At 36.8% G+C, this 26,005-nt stretch overlaps 1 protein-coding gene across 2 annotated transcripts in view; it reads right to left on the reverse strand.

The window, feature by feature from the left end:
* The window catches only part of LOC149803751 (nucleolar RNA helicase 2-like), a 90,485-nt gene that overhangs the window by 21,530 nt on the left and 42,950 nt on the right, over nucleotides 1-26,005 (reverse strand). For both annotated transcript variants that reach the window (XM_089953520.1, XM_089953519.1), the window contains exon 13: nucleotides 19,441-19,600. In XM_089953520.1, the coding sequence (XP_089809646.1) occupies nucleotides 19,441-19,600 (160 nt within the window). The remainder of the gene's footprint in view (nucleotides 1-19,440; nucleotides 19,601-26,005) is intronic.

The raw sequence follows: 26,005 nt of genomic DNA on the forward strand, positions 1-26,005 counted from the left end.
TTAGTACATTGCCCCCCCCCCCTTAAACAGCTACCCAGCCTGCAATAAAATGATTTAGACAAGGTTAGCCCCCACCACACCCATTTTTCCTAGTACTGGTTTTAAAATTAGAGTAGGCTGGTAGATTTTTTTAAAACCCATCCACACACACACACACACACACACACACACACACACACACACACATATATATATATATATATATATATATATATATATATATAATGTGTTTTTTTTTTTTACCATGGTGTGAAAAGTGCTAGGGTTGGCATTGAGAAACAGGGATGATCCACCTACTGGAAATAACTCCTTTTGTTTGGCCTTATTTATGGTCTCAGACTTTTATTAGCACAGTGCACCCCCCCCCACTAGCCCTACTGCAATCAAAAACTACTTTCATACAATAGATAAGCATTTCCTGACGAGGATAATGTTAATTTAAGAACATTAATATACTACTCTGGTGTCAGGCAAAAGAGTTTTTGATCAGGGGTAGATGGCCTTGAAAGATTAGATGGGGACTACTGCGCAGTAAACATGTAATCTGACTTCTTAATCTACAGTACAGTCTGGTATGCTAACCTGACAGTTATATCAAGTCCAGTATGATTAACTTAACAGTTTAACTATGGAACAGCCAAGTAGGCCTAACCTGACAGTTTAATCTACAGTACAATCTAGTTTGCCTAACATGACAGTTTAATCTACAGTACAATCTAGTATGCCTAACCCGACAGTTTAATCTACAGTGCAGTCTAGTATGCCTAACCCGACAGTTTAATTTACAGTAGTCTAGTATGCATAACCTGACAGTTTAATTTACAGTAGTCTAGTAGGCCTAACCTGACAGTTTAATCTACAGTACAGTCTAGTAGGCCTAACCCGACAGTTTAATTTACAGTAGTCTAGTATGCATAACCTGACACTTTAATTTACAGTAGTCTAGTAGGCCTAACCTGACAGTTTAATCTACAGTGCAGTCTAGTATGCCTAACCCGACAGTTTAATTTACAGTAGTCTAGTATGCATAACCTGACAGTTTAATTTACAGTAGTCTAGTATGCATAACCTGACAGTTTAATCTACAGTACAGTCTAGTAGGCCTAACCTGACAGTTTAATTTACAGTAGTCTAGTAGGCCTAACCTGACAGTTTAATTTACAGTAGTCTAGTATGCATAACCTGACAGTTTAATCTACAGTACAGTCTAGTAGGCCTAACCTGACAGTTTAATCTACAGTACAGTCTAGTATGCCTAACCCGACAGTTTCATTTAAGGTACAACCTAGTATGCTGACAGTTTACTCTAAGGTACAGCCTAGTAGGCCTAACCTGACAGTTCAATGGTATATCTGGTAGAATACTTATAAGGTACATCAAACAGCACATACCCAGTCTGGTACACCATGTACAGAGCAGACCCAGTCTGTTATGCCATGTACAAAGCAAATCAAATAGCAAAGACCCAATCTGGTATTCCATGTTCAGAGTAAATCAGCACAGACCCAGTCTGTTATGCCATGTACAAAGCAAATCAAACAGTGTGTGTGTCTGTGTAATCTGGATTTTTAATGTAGCTTTTAAAAATGTTTTAGTCACGTCACTACGATGGCTGAAGTGTGGCAATTTATAGTGATGTCTAGCAATGGGGCATCATGCTGTAGACATGTAGCATGATGCCTAACCCAAACACATTATCCTGACACCAGGCCGACCAGACTGAATACTAACCTCTTAATGCCGAGTGCCTAGTGAGGCAGCTGTTAGTACCATTTTTATAAGTCTTCGGTATGACTCAGTTGGGGTTTGAACCCACGATCTCCCGCATGAGGCTGACGCTCTAACCACCAGGCCACCGAAGCAGTTGCCAAATCAAACAGCACAGAGTAACCATCACAATGTCACATCAGATCAGGGTCAATGTTGTTTGAGTTATGATTTCATGTGAATAGCATTGAAGGTCTGGGTCTATCAATGCTTATTCTAGAACTTAAAATTAACAGGAAAAATCCCTTCCCTATTTCAAGAAAGAGGATAATTATTTTAAAATATAGGAGATTTAATAAAGAAATAAAGATAGGGCTTGCAAATATGCACAATTTTTATGCATTCTACTGAATTTTCTCACAATTCTGGAGACTTTAATTGCACATCCTAACCCTTGGCCTGTGTTGTTTGTTCACTGATGGGTTTCAAACATCAACTGATAAAATGTCTAATTGACTTTATGACACCATGTATACTGGGAACAATTAACTGTAGGAAATTTAAATTGACTTTCAGGTTGATCTAACATTTTCTAACCAGCAATATTTCTTTTCATTCTATCAAGATTGGGCCCTTATAAGAAAATGACCACAGATGTGCTGAACAGTTCTGTCAAAGACTTGACTGTACTTTTTGGTAAGTTGTCCATTTAAAAATCATCACTTTTTATAGATAAACATACAAGCAGGGCCAGCACAAGCTGTGTGCAAGCAGTGCACTTGCACAGAGAGCCATTTTTAGAGGGGCACCAAATCGGAGAAGAAAATGGGTGTCAAATCTGAGAAGAAAAGGGGTGCAAACTCGAGGTAGCTAAAATGAAACAAAACAGTTGCTTTTTCCTCATATTAAAATCTTTTTATTTAGTCACAATTTACATCAATTTATTATCAGTAAATATTTTAAAGATTGGGGGGGGGGGGATGCCAAATGTATGTTTGCACAGGGTGCCATACTGCCTTGCGCTGGCCCTGCCTGCAAGAAAGTATATTCTGGAGCAACTTAAAGAACTCAAACAAAATCCTCTTGTCAAAGAAGTTATCCTGTATCCCCCACAAAATTTAAAATGAAACTATTGTTGAAATCTGATGACACCTAACCTTTGCATTCATGCCTCTCCCTAACCACACCTAATTCAGCCCCAAAACACCACGTCCCTTATAAGTCCTTACTATATGGACAAATAAAGTTTACGGTTTTCACCTTGAAAGTTAAAAAAAAAAAGAAAACGTTAAAAGATGGTAGAAATATGAAAAATAAACCGAGTTAACAGACTGCCAGAATTTTTGAGATAAACGAAGTTAATGGATGGTTGGAATTGAAGAGATAAACCAAGTTAATGGATGGTTGGAATTGAAGAGATAAACCAAGTTAATGAATGGTTGGAATTGAAGAGATAAACCAAGTTAATGGATGGTTGGAATTGAAGAGATAAACCAAGTTAATGGATGGTTGGAATTTAAAAGATAAACTGAGTTAATGGATGGTTGGAATTTAAAAGATAAACTGAGTTAATGGGGTTTAAGAGATAAGAGATAATTTAAGAGATAAACTGAGTTATTGGAGGGCTGGAGATAAACCGAGTTACTGGATGACTGGAATTTAAGATATAAAACGAGTTAATGGATGGTTGAAATTTAAGATTTATATAAAACGAGTTAACGAATGGTTAGAAAGATAAAAGGTATCAAAATATACAAACACTTTTAAAACAAGATGAGGACACAGTACCACATGTACTCACAAGTCAGGCTCAACTGCAAACTACATAGACCCTGATCTGCCAATGTCTGTGTGTTGTTCTTCTGCTTAGTCCTAACAAAATGCACTTGACTCGGATCTTCCAGCACATTATGTTATGGTTGATCTAGGTCTGTGCAGTTTGCAGCTGGATGAGACTTACAGGCAAGTATATATGGTAGGCAGTCGAATGTCAACAATATGATGCACTGATGAAATGAAAAATGTTGGTAAATGATGTTTCATTGCTAGAATTCTTTTTTTTCTTTTGAAACAGTTTCATATAAAACATAAAAAGACCCCACCCCCCCAAGAATCTAAACTTAACATAAGAGTTTTATAATGATAATGTTTCCCTATTTTTTAATGTTTTTGTTGCTGCTTTCTTTGTTGTTGTCACTAATGTTTTCATAGTTTTAGCACATATGTAACCATATATACTTGCTTAAAAGTCCAGTCCATCTGCAAACAACACAGACTTTGATCTACCATCATATGATGAGGTGTCAAATCAGGCCTATGTTCCACTGATTATTTCTAACTTGCAAATCTATCAGCACAGTGAATGATGACATATATGGGTTTATACATATTGCAGTCAGACGTTTATTGGAGTACATACGGTATTGTTCTTCAAACGGTAATTTTTTTTTTTTAAATTTTTTTTTGGGGGAGAGTCTTGTTTATTGTATATAATATAATGGAGTCAAAGCCCAACTTACAGTCACAGATCTGCCTCACAATGTGCTGACATTAGAGTCTACATTGTTTGCAGTCAGACCAAACTTGGGATTATACACACAATGTTCAGGTTATTATTTTGTTGCTGCTTTCAGGAAACTCAAAGCCCTCTATAACTTTGTGAGAATGACTTGTTTACTCAGTTATAGAATAAAGAGCATCTGGTGGCTGGTTAACATGTGCCAACAGCTTGTATTTCCAAGGTTACTGGAATCTCAACAGCTTGCTCATCCATGGGGATTTCCAATAAAAACAGAATACAAACAATTTGTTGCTATTCAAGAGGATGATGTCAGTTGGAGTGATGTGCCCTAAATACATTGCACAACAGCTCTAATGTTGCCAACATTGTTGTCAGTTCACATGGAATAACAATTTGTCAATGAATGTTCCTAATTTTCCTTGCCATTCTAAATTTTACCATTTAGAATATATTGACAGGATGTACGTAGTAGGAAAAGTAACATGAAATTTACTGTAAATACAATAATTTTGCCAATAAATTTCATACTTTTTTCTTCTTCTGATCTCTTATATTAACATTCCACCTAAAACATCTGGCAGTTGATTTGAACTGCATTACAAATATATGATACATGTCTGGCTATGGTAATCATGTAAAGACCTTTTTCTGGAATAATTTCTCATCAAACATCACCTATCTCAGATTAACTAATGATGATCTGAAACTGAAAGGCAGCATCTAGTACATTTTGATGATTCAAATGAATGTCGTCCTGCTGTGTGTGTGCATGTGTGTGTGTGTGTGTGAGTAAGAGGCACATGTTACAAACAAAACAGCATGAATTTGTTACAATGTCACTGCAAAGGCAGTCAACTCTGGATGGTGAAAGGTGCGGGGAAAGAACAAGTAAAAACTCTATTTTTAAACATTCTTCTCCTTACAGCTATCATAAAATTTATTGAAAATTCAAGCCATGGACTTGAATGAAGTTTGACCCATATTTATGGTGTGATGTAACCATCTTCCTTAATCTACCATACATACTAAAATGCAGAGTTCACCCGTAAACTGCAATGACTATGATCTGCCATTGCAAAATGTTCTGGCAGATCAAGGTCTACACAGTTTGTTAAGTGTAATTAGTAGAACAAACAACACAGACCCTAATCTGTTGGCTTCATGCGACAGTAAATCAGGGGCTATGCTGTCTGCAGATGGACACAACTTTAAGCAGTTATATATGGTATGCATCTTAAGTGCCCTTGATATTTTCCCATGGAAGTATTTGCAGAATACTTTGGGGCAGCTTGCACTAAGTGCAGCATGCTACCATATCCTGATAAGCTTCTTGCATTATATAATTATGCTAATGTCTTTGGCAGACTCTTGTTCAGAATACTAACTTTTAGTCAACCAGTTCTAAGTAAATAAACACAGAACTGTAATAATCAGAATTTTCACCAACTACTTTGAAAAAAGGAAATGTGCAACAAATTTGTTTTTACCAGGGACATACTGTATACAAGTTTACTGACTTATTGAGTCAAACTGCAAACAACATAGTTGCTGATTAGCTGTAATATAATATGCCTACAGATCAGGGTCTATGCTGTTTGTTCTATTGATTACTCCTTACAAACTGCACAGACCCAGATCTACCAGTGCATTATGTGATGGCAGATCAGTCTCTGTGCAGTCTGCAGCTGGACTTATAAAGCAAGTACTCTTTCACTTATTCAGCAACCAATTTTTTTTTGGAGAGACGTAATGCATCACCTGTAGTGAAGTTCGTTAAATTGTTTATTAATTTTAACATTCATTTACTACTTTCTGAAGTACAATTACTGTAAAAAGCTTCAATACATTCAAAAATTTAATTTATTCTAACATTATTAAGGAGTCAATTAAATTCAGCAGTGACAATTTCATAAATTCTGTTTGAAAATGTAAAGTCGAAATGAGAGCTTTATAGAAGATAGTAGTAAGCTAACATCTCTCATTTTTTTAAAAACATTGTAGGGAAAAACCTGGGCACAGGAGACAGCTGCCCATCAGGGCACAGGAGACAGTTACCCAATAGGAAACAGGAGACAGTTGCTCAAGGCACAGTATACAGTTGCCTAACAAGGTACAGTATACAGGTGCCAAGCAGCGCACGAGTCTTGCAAAACAGGCATACACAGGCTTTCCCGAAACCATACAGATAAATGAAATTATGCAAAAAAGACAAATCAAATCATTGAACAGACAGTAAATGCCCCTCGTAACAAATTGTAACAGTGGTTTTACAGGACATTTTGTACTTTACAGGGTTTCATGTCTTTACAAGTTTTCATTGCATTATTAGACTATTTATTGCATTTGAGAAACATCCTGGTTATTTTTGTATGTTTCATACTTTGTGTATACTGATGAGCCAAAATATCAGCATTTAGTCAACCAAAGAAATGGGTGGTGCTCATTAGTAAGTACAAATATCACATATCTGATACGTGAAATATCACATGGAATTTGTGCTTGCTTATTAAGTTAGATCTAATTCAATGCTGTAAGTTAGGATTAATGAGTAGAACAAATAACATAGACCCTAATTTTCTGCTGCATTATGTGATGGCAGATCGGGTTCTTTGCTGTTTGCAGTCGGATCCAACATGTGAATATACATGGTATCTGATACTGAAACTATGCTGGCGTATTAAAAGGAAAATCATAGACCTATTGGACAAGGGCTGTTCCCCTTACTGTTTATACTTGGCTATAAAACGCTTGCAAACTGCACAGACCTAGATCTGCTGTTGCATAATGCGCCAGAAGATCTGGATCTGTGCAGTTTGTTAGGGGTAATCACTAGAACAAACGGCACAGACCCTGGTCTGCAGGCACATTATGCTATGAGAGATCGGATCTGTTGTTTGCAGTTTTACTGCACTTATAAGCGAGTATATACAGTATTCAAAATCCCTGATGATAATGAACACTTTCACATCCTTCAAATTAACTACCAGCAACTAATGAGACATGCTACTTTGACAAACTTTAAATTATTGGAATTTACTTTAAAGTGCTTCAAGATTTACTTTTTGTTACACTGTTGTAAAAACCTGCTACTTCAAAATTTAAGAATGCTTGTGAAAAACCAAAGATCAGAGTCCAGTTATGAATCCAGTGAAAACCTGGTCTGTGAGATCCTGACGACACAAATTACATCAACAGCTGATCAATTTACATCCTGTATGAACATTTCCTTGTAAAGATTTCTTTTCTTATCAACATCACTAACTGCATAACAAAACTGCAGCAGCGAAATGAATCTATGAGTGAACATGGAGCACACTTGAATTACATGTACATCTTGCAAGACCAAAGAATAGTGAAGGATAAAAGATAGCTGTTCCCTTGGCCCCATTTAAAAGGACCCAAAGGAAGGAACCCCAAAAGTATACACCTATCACCTATCGTCATGACATGGCCAACCTACATGCCATTTTGGCAAATAAACTACATTTCTACCCAAGGAAGTTACAGATAGTAGAATGGCTCAACAGAAGAAGGCCGTCACAATATCCTGCCTGTAAAGTGTGTGGATTAGGATTAGGGATTAGGGCGTCTTTGCAGTATTAACTTAATTCAATCTCAACTTGTAGAGCCATTTATTATTACACATGAGAGCTGCAGATATATTCATCTTTAAGAACACTGTCATATAAGGGACACCTTTTAAAGAACAAAAATCAATTCAGTATATTACAAGCAAAAATTTTCATTGACAAGTGTTAATAGACTAACACTGTATAATGAAGTCTACTTTATTTGAAATTCTTCTATTCATAACTTGAGCATGAAAGTTAGAAACCTGTTTAAACATCTTGTTTATCTGGAGCTGATTTATTTAACAATCTCGATTAAGAATTAATTAGTATTCACAATTAATAAATGAATGAAGATCAGAAAAACTAGAATGTAGATGTTATAGTGCCATTTCATTACAAAAGTTTCTCCCCTTGTCCAAGTTTCCTTTGACCATTCCATCTCAGATATTCTGACATTTATGTTGATGTATAACCCTAACATAAATGTCAAAATATCTTAAATAGGGTGGGAAAGGTCAGAGGATTTTTTCTCCCCAAGCCAAGACCTAACAGATCTGGATGTCATATCTGAATTGGGACATAAAGTACATCACACAGACCATAGTCTGGCCAACTTGTTTGGCTGTTTTATCAAGCTTCAGAATTCAATTTAATGATGGTACTCAATCTATCACAGTGAGTTCTAATTTATTAAACAGTCCCTTGTAAATCTAGTCAAGGGCAAATATATAATCAAAATGACTGCTAAGCTTCTTAGACTAATGGAATGAATACTACCTTAGACAGCTCTTTAATTTCCACTACATAACATGGAACAAGTAACTGTATTTTTTCATCCAATGTTGATGAAATTTTCAATTATCAAACCAACATGTCTCTCTGATAAATTTGTAAAACTGCTGAAAAACACAAGTTTGACAGAAAATGCTACAACGTTAATGATTAGTCACCTGATCTAGACCATTGTATTGGAACAGACACTACTGTCTACAAATTTTACTTAATACAGCCAGTAAATTTTGTTAGTGCTATTACATGACGCTTAATAAAATTATGTGATTACAATGCATATCTGATGGAAACAGAAACCTACACAGGCAGACAGTTTGTATCCATAGACACACATTAGTAACCACCATTTCTTAACACTTTAACCCCTAGCAACGAGTTAACGTGGCAGGAGGTAGTAGCCTACTGCCGAGCTCTGTAGCGTCATGGTCATGCATGATACACTAAAGTGGGTGGTATTATAAAAAGGTAGACACATGTAGCACTACAATGATACCAAATAATCTGGAATGTCTAATTGCACTACAAAATACAGAGGGAAAAAACCTTATTTTTTGGACCCATTTTTTTTCTACCAAAAATCTGCCTATGGTCGGAATCCAATTTTGTGTCTGGATTTTAGACTTTTTGGTCTTAGATCTAAGGCAAACGGTACGAACTGCAAACAGACAGATAAGCCTTTGCATAAAGTAGGATAAGATGGGCATTTGGAATAAAGAGTGGTCTTGATACAAAAATAATGGATAAGTTTGGCAAAAAAAATCAAAAAAATCCAACTACTACCCTTCTGCTCATGCGCGAGCCAAACAGTCAATGAAAAACGATGTTTCTAACTAGGCAGTATGTTTTTGAAAGATCACCTGGGATTTGGTGTTTTCGGTCTATTCAGAAATAGCTTTCAAAATGTTTTTCCTACTCAAATTTTAGGTGAAAACGACAAAAACCTCCAAGGGGTTAATGTGTTAAATGCCATTTCCTACTAAGGAGGTAATAGTAATCAGTAAAAATAAGGAATTTAGGATCTTACTTTAAAGAAATACTCTTGCTAATTGTTTGTTTAGAATTATACTTTTCTATCCTCAACTGCTGGAAGTGTTTCACTATTGACTGCTATGATGATAGCTTATGATGGAATACAAACATATATATGACTACATTTCATTTTTGTTGTTGTTGTTGACAATGTTGCTTCAGTCAGCAATGTACACCTGCACGAACTTAAAAAAAGGTGCTGCAAGAATTATTCTATATTTACCATGTATTCTTGGAATTGAATTGTCCAAAATTTGAATACAGATCAGTCGATGGATCACAAGTCCATATTAATGTTGAAAGTAAAGTTTATGTGTATGTAATTTGGATTTTTACAGTAGCTTTAACAATGTTTCAGTCATATCACTAACATGTCTGCACTGTGACATCTTACAGTGATGTCAGGCACAAAGGCATCATGCCAGAGACATGAAGCATGATGTTGCACCCAGCCACATTATCCTGACACCAGGCCAACCAAGGCAAACACCCTAACCACTTAGGCCACAGGAGAGGTTTCAAAGTAAAAAATGAACCAGTCCATAATATTTGCTTGGTCAAAAGAACAATACCAATGATGAAAATGGAGAATAATTAAAAATGATAATTTCCTCACCCCATTTCCAAAAACCAACACTTAAAAAAATCATTTGCTTACCCTGATGTTATTCTATTGGATGAATGATCCAAAGCAATTAGTTCAGAAACAAATCCAAATGTTCAAAACAAAACTGAATAACAATTATCCTGAAAGACAGTTTTCATTGTAATTATTGAAATACATTAATACCAATTAACTCTGTTAAACCATATCATATATACTTTGTGCTCTTATACTTGATGTGCCGACGGCCTCAGGGGAGATCATTATATAGTACCAAGGATGAAAACTGAAATTGATTACAAATGATCACTGCATCACTCCATTTCCAAAAAGAAACTTTAAAAAAAATTCATTTGCTTACCCTAATGTTATTGTATAGGATGAATGATCCAAAGCAATCAGTTCAGAAACAAATCCAAATGTTCAAAACAAAATTGTATAACAATTATCTTGAAAGACGGTTTTCATTGTAATTATTGAAATACATTAATACCAATTAACTCTGTTAAACCATATCATATATACTTTGTGCTTTTATACCTGATGTATGCCGACAGCCTCAGTGGAGATCATTATATTGTAACCAAGTTACAATAACAAAATAAAGTGTTTATTATTATTATCATTATTATCATTATTATTATTACCCATCAGTCCTTTATTAAAACTGTACATTACTAATATGTTAAAATTAAAAGTTTTACTAATTTTAATGATACAGAATACTGAGATCAATAGAAGTTATGACTCAAGGGAGCTTTCTAATGCTCATGCATCTTTTCCTAGTATCATATATATAATCACTTATGAGTCGAGTCCACCTGCAAACTGCACAAACCCATGTCTACCATTGCATAAATGGACTAGCAGATTTGGGTGTATCCAGTATGGTAAGAATAATTAGCAGAACAAAAAACACAGACCTAATCTGCCATTGCATAATGCAATGGCAGATCAGGGTCTGTGTTGTTTGCAGTTGGACTCAACTTGCAAGTGAGTACATATGGTATTACATTTCTACCTGTATTGCATTCATAAAAGCAGGTTAAGTTCATAGCCATTTGATTTCATTTTTTTCCTCAGGTAGATCTGTTTCCTGGAAATGCAGTACAGAGCTAAATTTGTTGAGCTTCTAAAATTAGTCAATTACTTTGCAAAGTATTGTAAAGTGTGAAAGTCATAAATGGTCTTGAAGTAAAATTTAAGTACACAATAAACTGGATCAGAAAAAAGCTTAAAAATAATATGGACCAAACAGTTAACTCAACGTGTTTGCTTGTATATTTTAAACTTAAGTTCTGTTAAAAATGAAAAACCACACCTAGATGTGTTCACTGGTTACCAAGACAAGATGTGCATGCTTAAACATCTGATTTTACAGATTTTTTTAATTACATCTGAGAAAATTACAGAAATAAATCATGAACTTCCAGTGAAAAACAATTTAAATATACTGATATTGCAAACTGAAATAGGTATATATAAATAACTTATCTTTAGAATGTGAATCTACTGATAAACATACAAGATGACCTAATGACACATGCAGCAATGTCAGCTGATTATACAGGAACAACTTACTTAGATTTGTGTCTGTAATATTAAACACACATGATGACTCAACGACATGCAGTGATATCACAAAATGAACAGGTTGTACACAAACAACTCCACTTTACAGTGTCTGTACTATTAAGCATGTATGATGACCTAATTACATGTACAGTGATGTCACAAGATGAACAGTAGCATCTTCACTTCACAATGCAACTGTAATGATAAACATACATGATGACTTACGAAACATACAGTGACATCACAATCTGAGCTAGTTATACAAATAACTTTACAATTTTGATGGTACTGTACATGAAGAACTTAATTTTCTAAAGTGACCACTGATAAAAGTACACAACAATCTAATGTGAACTGGTTATACACCAACAACTTCACTCTGTGATGATAATCTAGTTATTGTTATTGTAGGGTTTAACGCCATTTTCAGCACACAATAGGCTATACATGGCGTCCAGTATTAATGGTGGAGGAAGAACCCAGGAAAACCCCCGGAAAGAACCACCGACTCACGAGAAGCTACTGGCAAGCTTTCTCACATACCCACATTGGCTGAATCCGAGACTCGAACACACGCAGACAGAGGTGAGATGGCAGTGATCCGTAACGGAGAACGCTTTAGACCACTCCGCCACTCGGGGCCCCCATGATGATAATCTAGAGATAAATATACATGTCGACCTCTTGACACATGCAGCTTTACGATACAACTACTGATAAATGTACATGACTGCCTAATCACACATTACATGATATCAAATATTATCTTCTTAATGACTCTTTTCACTCATTTCATTCAAGCTTATACCCAAGTTTGGGTTAAATTTCATTAAATATGCCAATGGCATGTTTGTTTGAAATTTTCAGAACTGAAAACTAAACATAGTATCTCAACGAGGATATTAGTGCCATTCCTTTCTCCCTCCCTGTCTTTCCTTTCTCCCTCCCTGTCATTCCCTTCTCCCTCCCTGTCTTTCCTTTCTCCCTCCCTCTGACATATGTAAAGGAAAACTGAGTTGATGTCGGAATCTGTGACCTATGCCATTTTGCCTCAATAAAATATCTTTTAACTAACATGTATACCATATTTAAACTAACATTTAGTTTTGTTTTGTAAAACTTGTATTAATAATGTAATAATAGTACTTACCTGCCACCATTGCACTGTTTACCATTCAGGATGCAAACTCCCACATCCAAGCTACATGATTATACACAATTCTTTGGTCTTATTGGTATGAAAGGTTCTAGAAATAAGAAAAGGACCATGTTCCAGTCCAAAGCCTGGTCTAAGCCATGAAGCTCACCTCTTCTCCTTGCTGAGGCAATAAAACAATGTCTCATGGATGATGTTTCCAGAGGCAGCTTCACTGAACTGTTCAGAAAGGAGTTTGACAAGACTTTCTAGAGGCGGCTTCACTCAAACGTTCATATGGGTTTTTTGACAAGACCTAATGAACACATGACAGAATCCATCTAGGCATTAATGAAATTGATACTGTCTCTGAACCTTAAAATACCTGAGAGGGACAGCGAGGATCGATGCATTTCCAACTGTAACAATTACAGAAAATTATCCACTTGCATTGTAAACTTTGCAAGTGAAATGCCTCTAAGTCTAGACAATGCAATTTGGAATCCTGCTTGAAGACTGGTCTTGGTGATTGCTTACTTGAGATGAGCCAGGTGTGAAGGTAGCAATCGGTGGTCTGTAATGGGATAACAGGTCCCTCCTCTGTGGTAATGTCCTAAGCTTGTCAACCAAAAGGTCGTGGAGATTGCTGGACCCGACCATTGGGGCCTCATTAAAGCTACCAGAATGAGCAGAGCAGTGAAATCAGTCTGAAAGGTGGGAAGGTGTACACAAACAGGCAATCCCACTTAAGTCTGAAGGCATCCATTGCCCATGTCATCTGATCTTGAACTGGGGAGATATAAAAGGGAAGCATATTGTTCAGTTTTGTTGCAACAAGTCCACTAAGGGCTATTAACTCTACAACCCCATACCATGAGGACCACATGACTCCTTATGGACAGACTGTTTTGCTGGGAATTAGGTGGACTCTGAGCATGATCTCCAGTGAGGCTGTCCAAAAAAAAGAGGTTCCAAACTTCCATGCAAACAAAAATAGCAAGAATACCTCCTTGTCTCCTTATCTATGATACCACCACGTCTGATGAGATCAACCTGCAATAATCCCTTATAAGACTGACACACCCTTTTAGAGCTAGAAATACTGCATGCAAAGTTGTTTATAGCAAGGGACACTTCTTCCTAGGACCAAGATCACTGAAGCACCATGTTCTCTAACTTCAGGGGATACCCCAACCTGAATCTAATGTGTCAATGTGTAGAAAGGTGCAGGGATCACAAGTGTGGATTGGGAATCAAGTCAGAATCCGATCTTGATTGAGCCACCAACTCATGTAGTCATGACAATCTGATCTTAATGGGATATGGGCAGACAGAGTATCCTTGTGCAACCACCAGTTCACTAAAAGCAGGAACTGGATAGGGTGCAAGCAAAGTCTCGAAGAAGAAGTGGAGTTCAGGGACCCCCGGAATGAAAGGTACAGACAGGCTGACAATCAGTTCTTGACTAGGAGAGCTGTAGTAAAAGGACTCTCCTGATGTTTGCGAGGAAATTCATCCTCATATAAACAAAATCCTGAGAAGGGACAAGGTCCATCTTATGTAGGTTTAAAATAAGCCTGAGATGAGTCATTGTGGACCAACAAAGGAATAATCCCTTCCAAAGGGAATCTCTGAGGATTTTGTGCAATACAGGAGGATGGGAATCCAGAGAGACCTTAGATGGGCAGTGACTATCACTCTGATAACAGAAAAAGGTCCAAACTAAAGAGCTCAAAATTGGAAATCCTCCTGGCCAAGGCAGAACTAGAGGCATATTTGTGAGGAGGCAAGCTTGAGACCAGTAAAATCTGGTTATTTATTACCCTCTCTATTGTCTCCATCTGTAGATGGGTGTGCACTGCTTCCTTTAATTGCACCAGTCAAAGACTGGTAACAAAAGATGGGGAGGGGAACATGATAGTGTAAACTGTTACTGGAAACAAAATCATAAACCCATTTCTAAATTAGTAATGATACATGCAGCAGCTGTGATGCTTGACAAAGTCCCTTAAAAAAGTGCCAGTCAAGCTCCTACATGCATCATCGATGTTACTTGAGCAAGCATCTGAAAATAGGGTGAGCTGAACTCTTGCATGGATGCTGGAAAGAGGCTGTTATGGAAGGAGGCAGGAGCTAAAAAAGTTACTCACTTTGCCTTTCTGTCTGCCTTATTTTGCAAATGACAGGGGAGAGGGAGGTTCAAATAGACAAAGGGCAATAACTCTTGCCCATTATCTCCCCTTGCCACTGCCAGGTGTCTCTGTCTTTAGCTGAGTGCTATACTAAAAATGATGCTCGCATGGCAGAGTGTTTAGGAGGGTTTTAAGTAACATGATTGGGTAAGGATTCTCAAAGAAACATAATTTATGTACAAATTTGCTGCCTCCAAATACATTCCCCAATCACATTACGTTAGGCAAATAGGTAAGAGGAGGGAATCATATGTATCCAACCTCTACCTCGGGTATCCTGAAATCTCCATACCTACAGAATTTCACTGGTGAATCCCACAAAGCTGATAAGCTGTGCTGATGGTTTTAATTGGGTTTGGAGGTCATCTGGACTGCTACCATCAGACCTACCAGATTCAATGTTTGTCTCTGAGAAGCTCAATCTCTGAGATAAAAACAAGAGAAGGTCGACTCTGCATGCCAGCCATCAGCCTCTGTTATATCTTGGATTGAAATGTTACATTAAAACACAAGGCTTGCAAGTTGCTCTAATCTCATAAGCAGCAGTAATCTTCGTGAGGCAACTCTGACAATGTGAGATTTCGAAGTACGCTGAGCATATAACCCATTCCAGGCAGGAAGCAAGGGCTTGAGGAGTGATATCCTGTTTCCCTGGAAGAAAGAAGGGTTTGTGTGTCCCATAACTTTTCTGTTTGTTTCATGTAGTACTTGAATTAGCAAATGGCATCTTGCATGGCAGCTGCTCTTGACTTGTCTGTGGGAGAGCTTGCAAATTATGACTCACTACTGACAGACAGTAACTTAATTTTGGCTGTAAAGCCTGGTTGTGTAAAGATAACCATTTAACCATCTGATCTGAACTGAAGACAGTTCAGTTTGATGGAAAGGGCATGTAGCTCGCTTACCCTGCATGTGGAAACTAAATCTATCAGGAAACATGTTTTGTATGTTAGTAACTTTATCAAAGTGTGGGCTAGAGGCTCAAAATTATTCAAATTGAGCCAGGTTAAAATCCAGGACTGATTACATTTTGGAAACAAGAGTAAGGAGTTTGGTTGATTGGGATCGAAATTAGCTAAACGATTCAATCGGTCTTTATCATGCGAAATATCATGTCTATCATGATGCCAGAATGAATTCAATATATGGAGCAGTAGCCTTTGATAGTAATTGGGGTCAAGGTTTCTCTTTGAAGAGCCAGAGAAAAATGTTGGCCAGTTGAGGTACTCAGAAGGATGATTTTAATGATATGGCACCAGTCCCTGAAAACACACCACTTTCTTCAGAGTGGAGGGCCTTCTTGCTCTCGAGATTCTCTCCAAAATCAAACATTTACATTTTTTGTCTTGCAAGTCTGCCCTGATAAAAGCCAAGCGTGCAGAAAAAGACAGTCCGGGCAAAAATGGAATAGCCATGACTGTGGTAGCTTGAGAAGATTCAGGTTGGCTGGAATCTTCCTGGGCAGATCTATTACTAGATCGAGTGTATCAGTGACCCAGGACGTATCCAATCTGAGAAAGGGCTATCAGAACTATCTTGCATTTCTGAACCCTTTACTTCTGGATTATTTTTGGTATCAGGATTGTGGGAGGGTAGGCAAATGCCCACAAATCCTCTCCATTGACTGACAGTGTATCCATGGCCCAAGCTTCTGAATCTGGGTCTGGAGAGATGAAAGTGGGTAACTTGTGATTCCACCATCTTGCAAAAAGTTCAATCATTGCATATCCACAAAGTGTGCAGATCCAAGTAAAGACAGACTGACAAAAAGAGACCATTACATGTTAAGGACTTGGCCTTATCTGGATAGTGTGTGTGTGTGATTTGCATTTTTAATGTAGCTTTAACACTTTTTCAGTCATATCGCTAATATGTCTGCAGTGTGGCAGTTTATAATGATGTCTAGCAACTGAAGCATCAAGCCGCAGACATGCAACATGATGTCCCACCCAGTCACATTATCTCGACACCAGGATGACCAGTCCAAATACTAACCTCTTAATGCTGAGTGCCTAGAAAGGCAGCTGTTAGTACCATTTTTAGAAGTCTTTGGTATGACTCGAACAGGGTTCAAACCCGTGAACTTCCACATCTGTCATTTGTAAGGGGCAAAAAAAGAACATGTCGGAGTGAGATTAAGTCTACTACTGCACTGAAGAATCAGATGAGTTGCAAAACTGAAATCCAAGTCTTGCTGGGAATGTACTGGACAAGTTTGACAATCTGATTAAATGAACATGAGGAAGTCATACTAGATTCAGGTTGATGACAAACTCCATACCAGGATAGACAAAAAGCTGGGATGGACTGCGGTCAGACATTTCCCAGTTCAGCAGAAAGCCTAGATGATCTAAAAGTGAGAGAAGTTCATTTCTGCCTTGGAGTAGAATAGAACTTTATATGTTTCTGGAGGATGTCATCTAGGTATGCTGCAGTCATCGTAGATGAAGTCAACTGGAACAGGTTGACGATGAAATCCATAGCCTTGGCAATAGCACAAGGGCTGATATTGAAGCCAAAGTGTAGAACTTTGAACTGATAAACCATATTTTGGTAAGCAGAACAGAAATTTCTATGATGTTGGGTGGATAGGGACATGCATCTAGGCAAATCAAGACTGGCAGCATACTTGTCCCTTCCATTATGGATTTCAGTGGTACAATGAACTGGTTGAGGCAACTCAAGTCGATGATCAGCCTCAACTTGCCGTTCACTTTCAAATAAGAAACTACCTTGAATAATACCTTGGCAATTGTGGCTTTTGCACAATTACCACCATCTATTTTTCAATATCTTCTGTTGTAGAATGGCATCCTTCGACTAATCTCATTGAACATCTGTGAAGAGGGGAGAGGATGAAAGGGGAGGTGGTAGGATAAATGAAATCTGAGGCCCCTCCAAAATGAACTGGATCACCCAATCATTGTGGGAATAGAGATCCAATGAGCCTGAAACTGCAGGAATCAGCTGCCCATGGGTAGCTTGTCTGCAGGTAGTAGGGAGGGTAAGTCAATATTTACGGTTAGGAGGCTTGAAGGCAGAGAAATTTGGTTTCTTGCCACCTCCTAGTTTGGTTTTACTGTTGTCTTCTGGAATTTCATTGTTATCTATACTGATTCACATCTGCTTGAAAAGATCCCTTGTCCCAAGGCTACTTAACATTTCTTGTCCTGTAGCCCTGAATAGTTCTAAATTTAGCTGGGCAAGTAAAATCCTAAATTACCTGCCCATAATTATAAATACAGAGGAAATCTGGAAAACTCTCAATTCTGGGCAAACATTTTTTTATATAGATATATAAAGTCCAAAGAAAGTCTGGCTGGAAAATATTAATAATAAAATTAATGATCTTCTTGGAATAAAAACTGGATGCAATGAGAAGTATGCTTGGTGAGACCTTTTATGTTCTGGTCTACAGAAACCCAAACTTTACATATGCAATTTACAGCAAAGGAAAATTGCTGTAGATCGTTTCAAAACCGTAACTTCCAAAACAGACTGTTTTGGTGTGTAGATATGCAAATGAAACTCACAAGTTTATTGCTTTACAGCATTATGAAACTTGTCATACACTAAATACTTTTACAATTTTTAGCAACAATGTACAGCAGCTTATCCTTAAATGGCAGGATGTTCCCACCCATGATGATTTCTAACATTTTACTGGCCCTGATGATGGAACAAGTCGGTTGTGCAGACCTAGGATAATTTCTAACATTTCATTAGCCCTGATGTGGGAATAAGTACAACGCTTATACCAGTGATGAAAATCAAGACACTCCAACTTGGGATGATTTCAACCATTACACCAGACCTTATGTGGGCACAAATCAGATCCCCCAACTGAGAATTCTGTACCATTTTACTAGCCCTGATGAGCGCACAAGTCAAGATACTCAGACCCAAGATGAATTTTAACATTTCATTAGCCTTGATGTGGGCACCAGTCAAGATACTCAGACCTAAGATGAATTTTAACATTTCATTAGCCTTGATGTGGGCACCAGTCAAGATACTCAGACCTAAGATGAATTTTAACATTTCATTAGCCCTGATGTGAGCACAAGTCAGGATATCATACTGTCTGCAATATTTTGTACAACATTAATGCGTAAAAATGTAGTTATCTTTGTACTTCAATATTTCCCAAAGTGAAAATTCTTATTAAGTCTACAATTTTAAAAAGAGTTGCTTTCCTTTTTCATCCATAATCACATAAATATCTGAGGAAAAAAAATCCCAAAAAATCACTGATTTAAAAAAAAATAACTTGACCAAATTAATCCTCTATAAAGACCACTGAAGATACTTACCTCTCTTGATGTGAGTAGAGATCTAGATGCCACTTTGGTAACACCCGATATTATAGCCAATGCTGCAGACAATGCTTCAACGGCACCACGCTGCTCAACAAGAGCCTCTGCCTCTTGTCGGAAGTGCTCTAATGTTTCTGGTGGTACTGAGTCCAGAGACCTGTGAAAGGAACAGGCAAAAAATTGAGGTGATTTTAGTTTATTGTTTTCCATTTGCTGAACTTTTATACAGTAAAATCTGATGACAAATCAACAGGAGATCAGTTCTATAAGCTCTTAAGAATGGCAAAGAACTTCCCTATAACAAAACCTTAATGCAAATTTTCTATCAACATGGACATGATTCTGAACCTCAATTAAATGGGGTGAGGGAGGCTGTTGCAGAATTAATTGTCTTAGCATCCTAATCATTCATCCCATGTACAATTAAAATTCATCAATGGGTTTTGAAGATATATGGAAAAGGAAAAGCTTCAACCAAAACCTGAATGCAAAATTTTCTATAACTATGACCTTTGCCACAGGACCATGGAGCAAAAACATGTCGTATAATGAAACTGTCTTGGCTTCACAACAAATCGTCAAAAGTATTAAGAAATCCATCAAGGAGTTTAGGAGCAAGAGAATTTTTTTTAACCAAACAGTCTTGGCAAAGATCTTTTTGTTTCCTTTTGTGGGCAAAGATCTTTTTGTTTCCTTTTGTAACTACTGATTTTGGTCATGGTAAATCTATGTTACCACGGTAAGTCCAGGTACCACTGACTGACTGAAGATACACTAGATGCAGACATGATTTTGGTTCTTTAAAAAATAAAATAGGTGGAACTAGGAGGCTGAAGGCCCCCAGTAAAGAAGCATTTTAGACTCTGAAAGCATACAAAACTGGTCCTGGTAGCCATTATTATCATATTGTTTTTGTTACTTCATTCCAACAAAAACAAAATCATCTGATAAAATAACAAACTTAACCAACCTTAAATAATACTTGAAGAATTTCACAATGTACATTGTCACAACTACTTGTTCACCAATATAAGTGCAGAAGTTATCACTTGTGCCTGTTCACCCAATAATTCAATTTGTGTGGCACGTATTATATTCCGACATGATCTTGGTCTTCCATAAAAAAATAGTTTTAAAATTTTAAGTGGGGTTTGGGGCTCCTCCTCCAATGGGGTCTTGAGTGGCAACACCCCGGATCAAGGGGTCCCCTGCCAAAAATGCATTTTACACTCAAAAAAACTGCTCCTGGTACAACTTATGGTTACAAAATAAGCCAAAATAATCATTTGAAAAACTAATAAACTTACCAAAAATGTTTTACTTCACTTGATAATTTCACAATATTTATTGTCACATGCATTTATTCTCCAATACTACTGATGCTGAAGTTTTTTATGTGCATGTCAGTATTCACATCATAATTAAGTCACAATAATTTGTCAATTTTTGCAGCAAATATATTATACTTCTCTCTTTTCATAAAAAATCTGTAAAATAAACACCCAAGAATTTTAACTATATACAAATAATCCCATACATTGAGAGTCGAGCTCTTTTTGCAGCTTTGGCAAAGATTTCTTAAGCCTTCCTTTTTGTCACCAATGACTTGTTTGGCTCAATGTGCAATCATTCCTTTTCCTTCTCAATGAGAGCCTTTTTCCTTTCAAGCTGGTGCTTGTATTCTGACAGAGCTACATCTGTTCTCTCATGCAAGAAATCTTTCTTCTTATAGTAATTAACTGCACTTTTTCCAGATGCCTTCTGAGCTTCAATTTTACTGTATGCAGCTTCTTTTGTAGGTGCTGTTCCAAACTCTTCCAATCGCGATTACCGTAATTCAGATCTTTCTTACAGAGGTTACAAAATGCCAGTCCTCTAGTGTTTAGTTTTCTTATAAATTGACCAACTAAATTTCCGTCAACTTTTCATTCCAATCATTCCCATTGCCATACATTTTTTAAACCTTTATCTAAATTTTTCAAGTCATGGTCTCTAATGTTGTTCCGATTTATGATTATAATCGATAATCAGTTGGTTGGGTGAACCAATTCGCTAATTGATTGTGAAACTCCATAATCCATTGCATGGTAAGGGAGACAACTGTGAAGCAATTGGCACATACTAGTTCCCTCTCCTTGTTAGTTGGGAAGAAAACAGGGGATTCAGAACAAAATTTTTAAAACACCACTAAATATCATACATGTGCCATGGATGAAAATGATCCCAAAACAATATATCCATATCCTGGAGGAAAAGCTTATTCTCGTGTTTGGACATATTTAGGATTTTGCAAAGGAGAATTTAGATACAATGAAGGTCATATGCAAACTCTGCAGAAAGGAATATGCAAACAAAGGTAGGTCCAGCCATTTTCATTGAAATCAATGAGGGGATACATTTTGTTCTTTATATATTAGGCAAACAAATACTCCAATACATACTGTAAAAAATGAACAGTATTTTAATTTTATTTTGGTGCTACACGAAAACAAAATTGTCATGTGATACACCTTACATTGTAGGACTGTGTAAACAGTATGATATAAGCCTTCCGATCCACAACAGCAGAGCTGAATTATTTATTCCCTTCATAACTTCCAAATACAAAACCATACTCCATAGTTTGAAACTTTTAAGATAATTTGGAAAAAAATATAGTTGTCAACTACAAACGCAATTATTTAGGAGACAGAGCACCCTAATATAAAACAAATGAGCTGCAATTGTGAAGTTACCACATATATATATGCTGTCTACATAATGGACCATGCATCTGCTGTCATTTCGGAGAATCAAAACATTTCATGGAATTCCAGAATCTAAAATTTTAAATCAAGAGTTTTTTTCTCTCTTTAAATCGTTTGTGTACTTTGTGCTTTCTTCTTATATAGCACGTGTTGTTGTCATTAAAATATTTATTTTTATAATAAAACTCTATGTCATGATTATGCTTGAAATATATAAATGATCAGAATACTATCCTGCTATTAGGTATATATGATGGAAAAGTGTTCTCGGAGGTTTGTTACAAATGTTCCCTGAGACATGTGACTATTTAAAAGCATACAAAAAGCACATTTTAAAATGTTGCAGATTAAATTTAAAATGTATGTGCAAATTTAATATTAATTTAAATCCTCCTTTTCTTGTCTCATTTTTTATAATTTGATTCAATTGATTTAATATACTTGTGCATAATTCATTGTTTTCACTATATTAAGACACTAGGAATATTCCAAATATACGTATGCCCTGTCTTCTTTGACAAACATGAATAAATGTTTCAAACTTTACATTTTCAGGTATGAAATTCCATGTCATAAATCAGTGTCCTCCAAACTAGTTGAGAAAAAAGTGAAAAAGGAACTATATAATGTTCTTGATATAGCTGTTATGCATGGAGTTCATTAAATACAGAAAGTTATAGTACAGTGACTGCACATTTTATTTCCAAAGATTGGGAATTGAAAAGTGTTGTCTTAGAAACACGAAAAGTTGAAGGGGAAAACAAAAGAAAGCCTGTTGGCCACTAAGAGGCAATGTTGTCTCCCAACACCAACTGGAGTTACGGACGATGCAGCCAATGAGATAAAGGCTTTTGAATTACTTCAATGGACTCGATTTGGTTGTTATGGTCACAGAATCAACCTTATTGTGAAAAAAGCTTGAGCTATACAAGAACTGTCACAAATCATTGTACAGGGGCGCAAACTTTTTACCTTTTTCCACCAAAGCACAAGCATAAATGATTTGTTAATGAGTAAGCAGCAGTTACTAATTTACGCAGGTGCTAGAGAACACAAGCTCAAGATGGATGTTCCAATTAGATGGAATAGCACTCATGACATGCTTGAATGACTACTTGAGCAGACACCTGCTGTTATGGCTATTATCAGTAACCCAAACATAAGCAAGTCAGCAGCTGCAACATTGAAAAATTATGTATATACATTTGACGAACAAGCATTGGTTGAAAAACCTGGGGAAGTTCTCTCACCGTTCCTGAATGCAACAGTGTTTGCGGAGACAAATCACCAACCCATCATAAAGTTATCCCAATACTTCTTAAGCTTACCAAATGTATAGAAACAAATGTTAATGATCTACCTCCAATTGCGAAACTTAAAGATGTAATGAGACAAGAACTTGACAATATAACACAGGACAAAGATCTAGATTTATTGGGCTGTTTATTGAATCATACTATGAAGGATCTTGAGTTTCTACCTGACAGTGAGTGATCATATAGACATGCTCTGCTTTTGAAGGTTGCTCTTGATATGGCTGCTGGTGGAGCCAGGGACTAGGGATGAACAGCCTTCAGACACATTGCCACCTATACCTTTAATACCATCACTACTAATAAATGTTAGAGATGACAATGATAAAACTGGTTACACCTAGTCCACCAAACAAGAAAGAAAAGGTCAATGTTGACATGGATGATTGGTTGCAAGATGTTGTTTGCCTTGGTGAAAGTCAACAGCCAGTAACAGATGTCATCCACCAGGAGGTTTCCAGATATCTAGTTGCTGCTCCATCTGATACCAATCTCACAATGTTACAGTGGTGGAAACAAAACTGCCTGTTCTACCCCCATCTTAGCTTACTAGCTCAGAAGTATCTAAGCATTCTGACATCATCTGTATCCAGTGAGAGGGTATTTAGTCTGCCTGGACATCTTGTCAGCAAGAAAAAGGACTTGTTTAAGTTGTGACAGGGCCCCGAGTGGCCGAGTGGTCTAAAGCGCTCTTCGTTACGGATCACTGCCATCTCACCTCTGTCTGCGGCGGTTCGAGTCCTAAGATTCAGCCAATGTGGGCATGTGAGAAAGCTTGCCAGTAGCTTCTCGTGGGTTGGTGGTTCTTTCCGGGGTTTTCCGGGTTCTTCCTCCACCATTAATACTGGCCGCCATGTATAGCCTATCGTGTGCTGAAAAATGGCATTAAACCCCACAACAACAACAACAACAATAAGTTGTGACAACGTGGGCTTGATAAAATTCTTAGACAAATACATTAACTATTTGTAGTGTTGGTGTAACAAACACAAGAAAAAGCAGTACTCTGAAAAAGGATTTGTGTTCAGTGTTACTCAAACATTCAATTTGTATTTTATTGTACCTTATGTTTAACTTGTAATGTGGATAACATTTTGATCTAGTCCTAAGAATTCTAGTCTTAGAGTTTTAAAATCATTATATGACTTTGCTATTAATAAATGTAAACATTGTCTTGTGTTTTGTTCCAGTTTAAATGTAAAATGTGAATGATTGGTTCATTGTTTGTGCAATAATCAGTATTCTGAAAAATGACATGGTCTGTAGTAGTCAAACAAACCTTTGATTTTGTTTAATGCGGATAACATTTTAGTTAAGTTTTAGGACTTTTAGCTTTAGATGTTCTGTCCTTACATAATTACATGATTCTGCTGATAAATTGTTCAGTTAATAAATACAAAAGTTTTTGTAATTGGTGTTTTTGAGGGGTTTAAATCTAAACTGCTTTGATTGCAGTATTAGTTGTTGTGGGGTTTAATGCCATTTTTCAGCACATGATAGGCTATGCATGGCGGCCAGTGTTAATGGTGGGGGAAGAACCCCGGGAAGAACCACCGACCCACAAGAAGCTACTGGCAAGCTTTCTCACATACCAATATTAGCCGAATCCTAGACTCGAAACCACGCAGAGGTGAGATGGCAGTGATCTGTAATGGACAGCGCTTTAGACCACTTGGCCACTTGGGACCCCTGTAGTATTAGTAAATAATAACAAGCAAGAAAAGCATACTTTAAACAATAGACAAATCACATATAAATAAAAGTGTTCTGGGGGATTGCAACAGTCTTTCAGTTGCATAAAACTGAAAGCTGCTTTTGTAGAACAAAAATAACACAACGCAATAAAAAATGTAATATTTTTATGAGGTTAATATATATATATAAAAGAGATTACTCCAGTAATATTTATTAACATTTTAAACTTTTGAACAAAGATATAACTCTGTAACAAACAAAAATTAAATTTTACTTGTAGTAACTGATTATAATCGATTATCAGTAAGTTGTGTGCAACCAACGAACTTCTAACTGCTTTGAAGTTTCAGTATATCTGTATGCAGCTTCTTTTGTAGAGGATATTCCAAAGTCTTCCATCTTCAACTGGAGAATCTAAAGTCATTCTGGAAAATTTCCAAATGCTATTCCTCTGGTGTGCAGCTTTCTTCCAAACTGACCAACTACATTCCCGTCAATTCTGCATTCAAAACCATTTCCATTATCACATATTTGTCAAAACCTTAATCCAAACATTCATGTCAGTGTCTCTAATTTGAGATGCCATGTTTTACAAGCATGAATCTTTCTTTCCATCTGTTTAGTTTCCAAGTTTCATTGGACAAGTAGAAACTTTTGACCAATCACAATGCACTTTACAACAATTGTTCATTAAGTAATACATGGAACAAGGATCATTGTGGAATGGGACAGATAGGCCATTATTAAAAACCGCTTGGACAGGATATAAAAAAGGGATCATATCAAGGTAAATCAGATCCAGGTTAT

This window comes from Sinohyriopsis cumingii, chromosome 3, assembly GCF_028554795.1.
Source record: "Sinohyriopsis cumingii isolate HCF-2022 chromosome 3, ASM2855479v2, whole genome shotgun sequence".
Lineage (NCBI taxonomy): Eukaryota > Metazoa > Mollusca > Bivalvia > Unionida > Unionidae > Sinohyriopsis > Sinohyriopsis cumingii.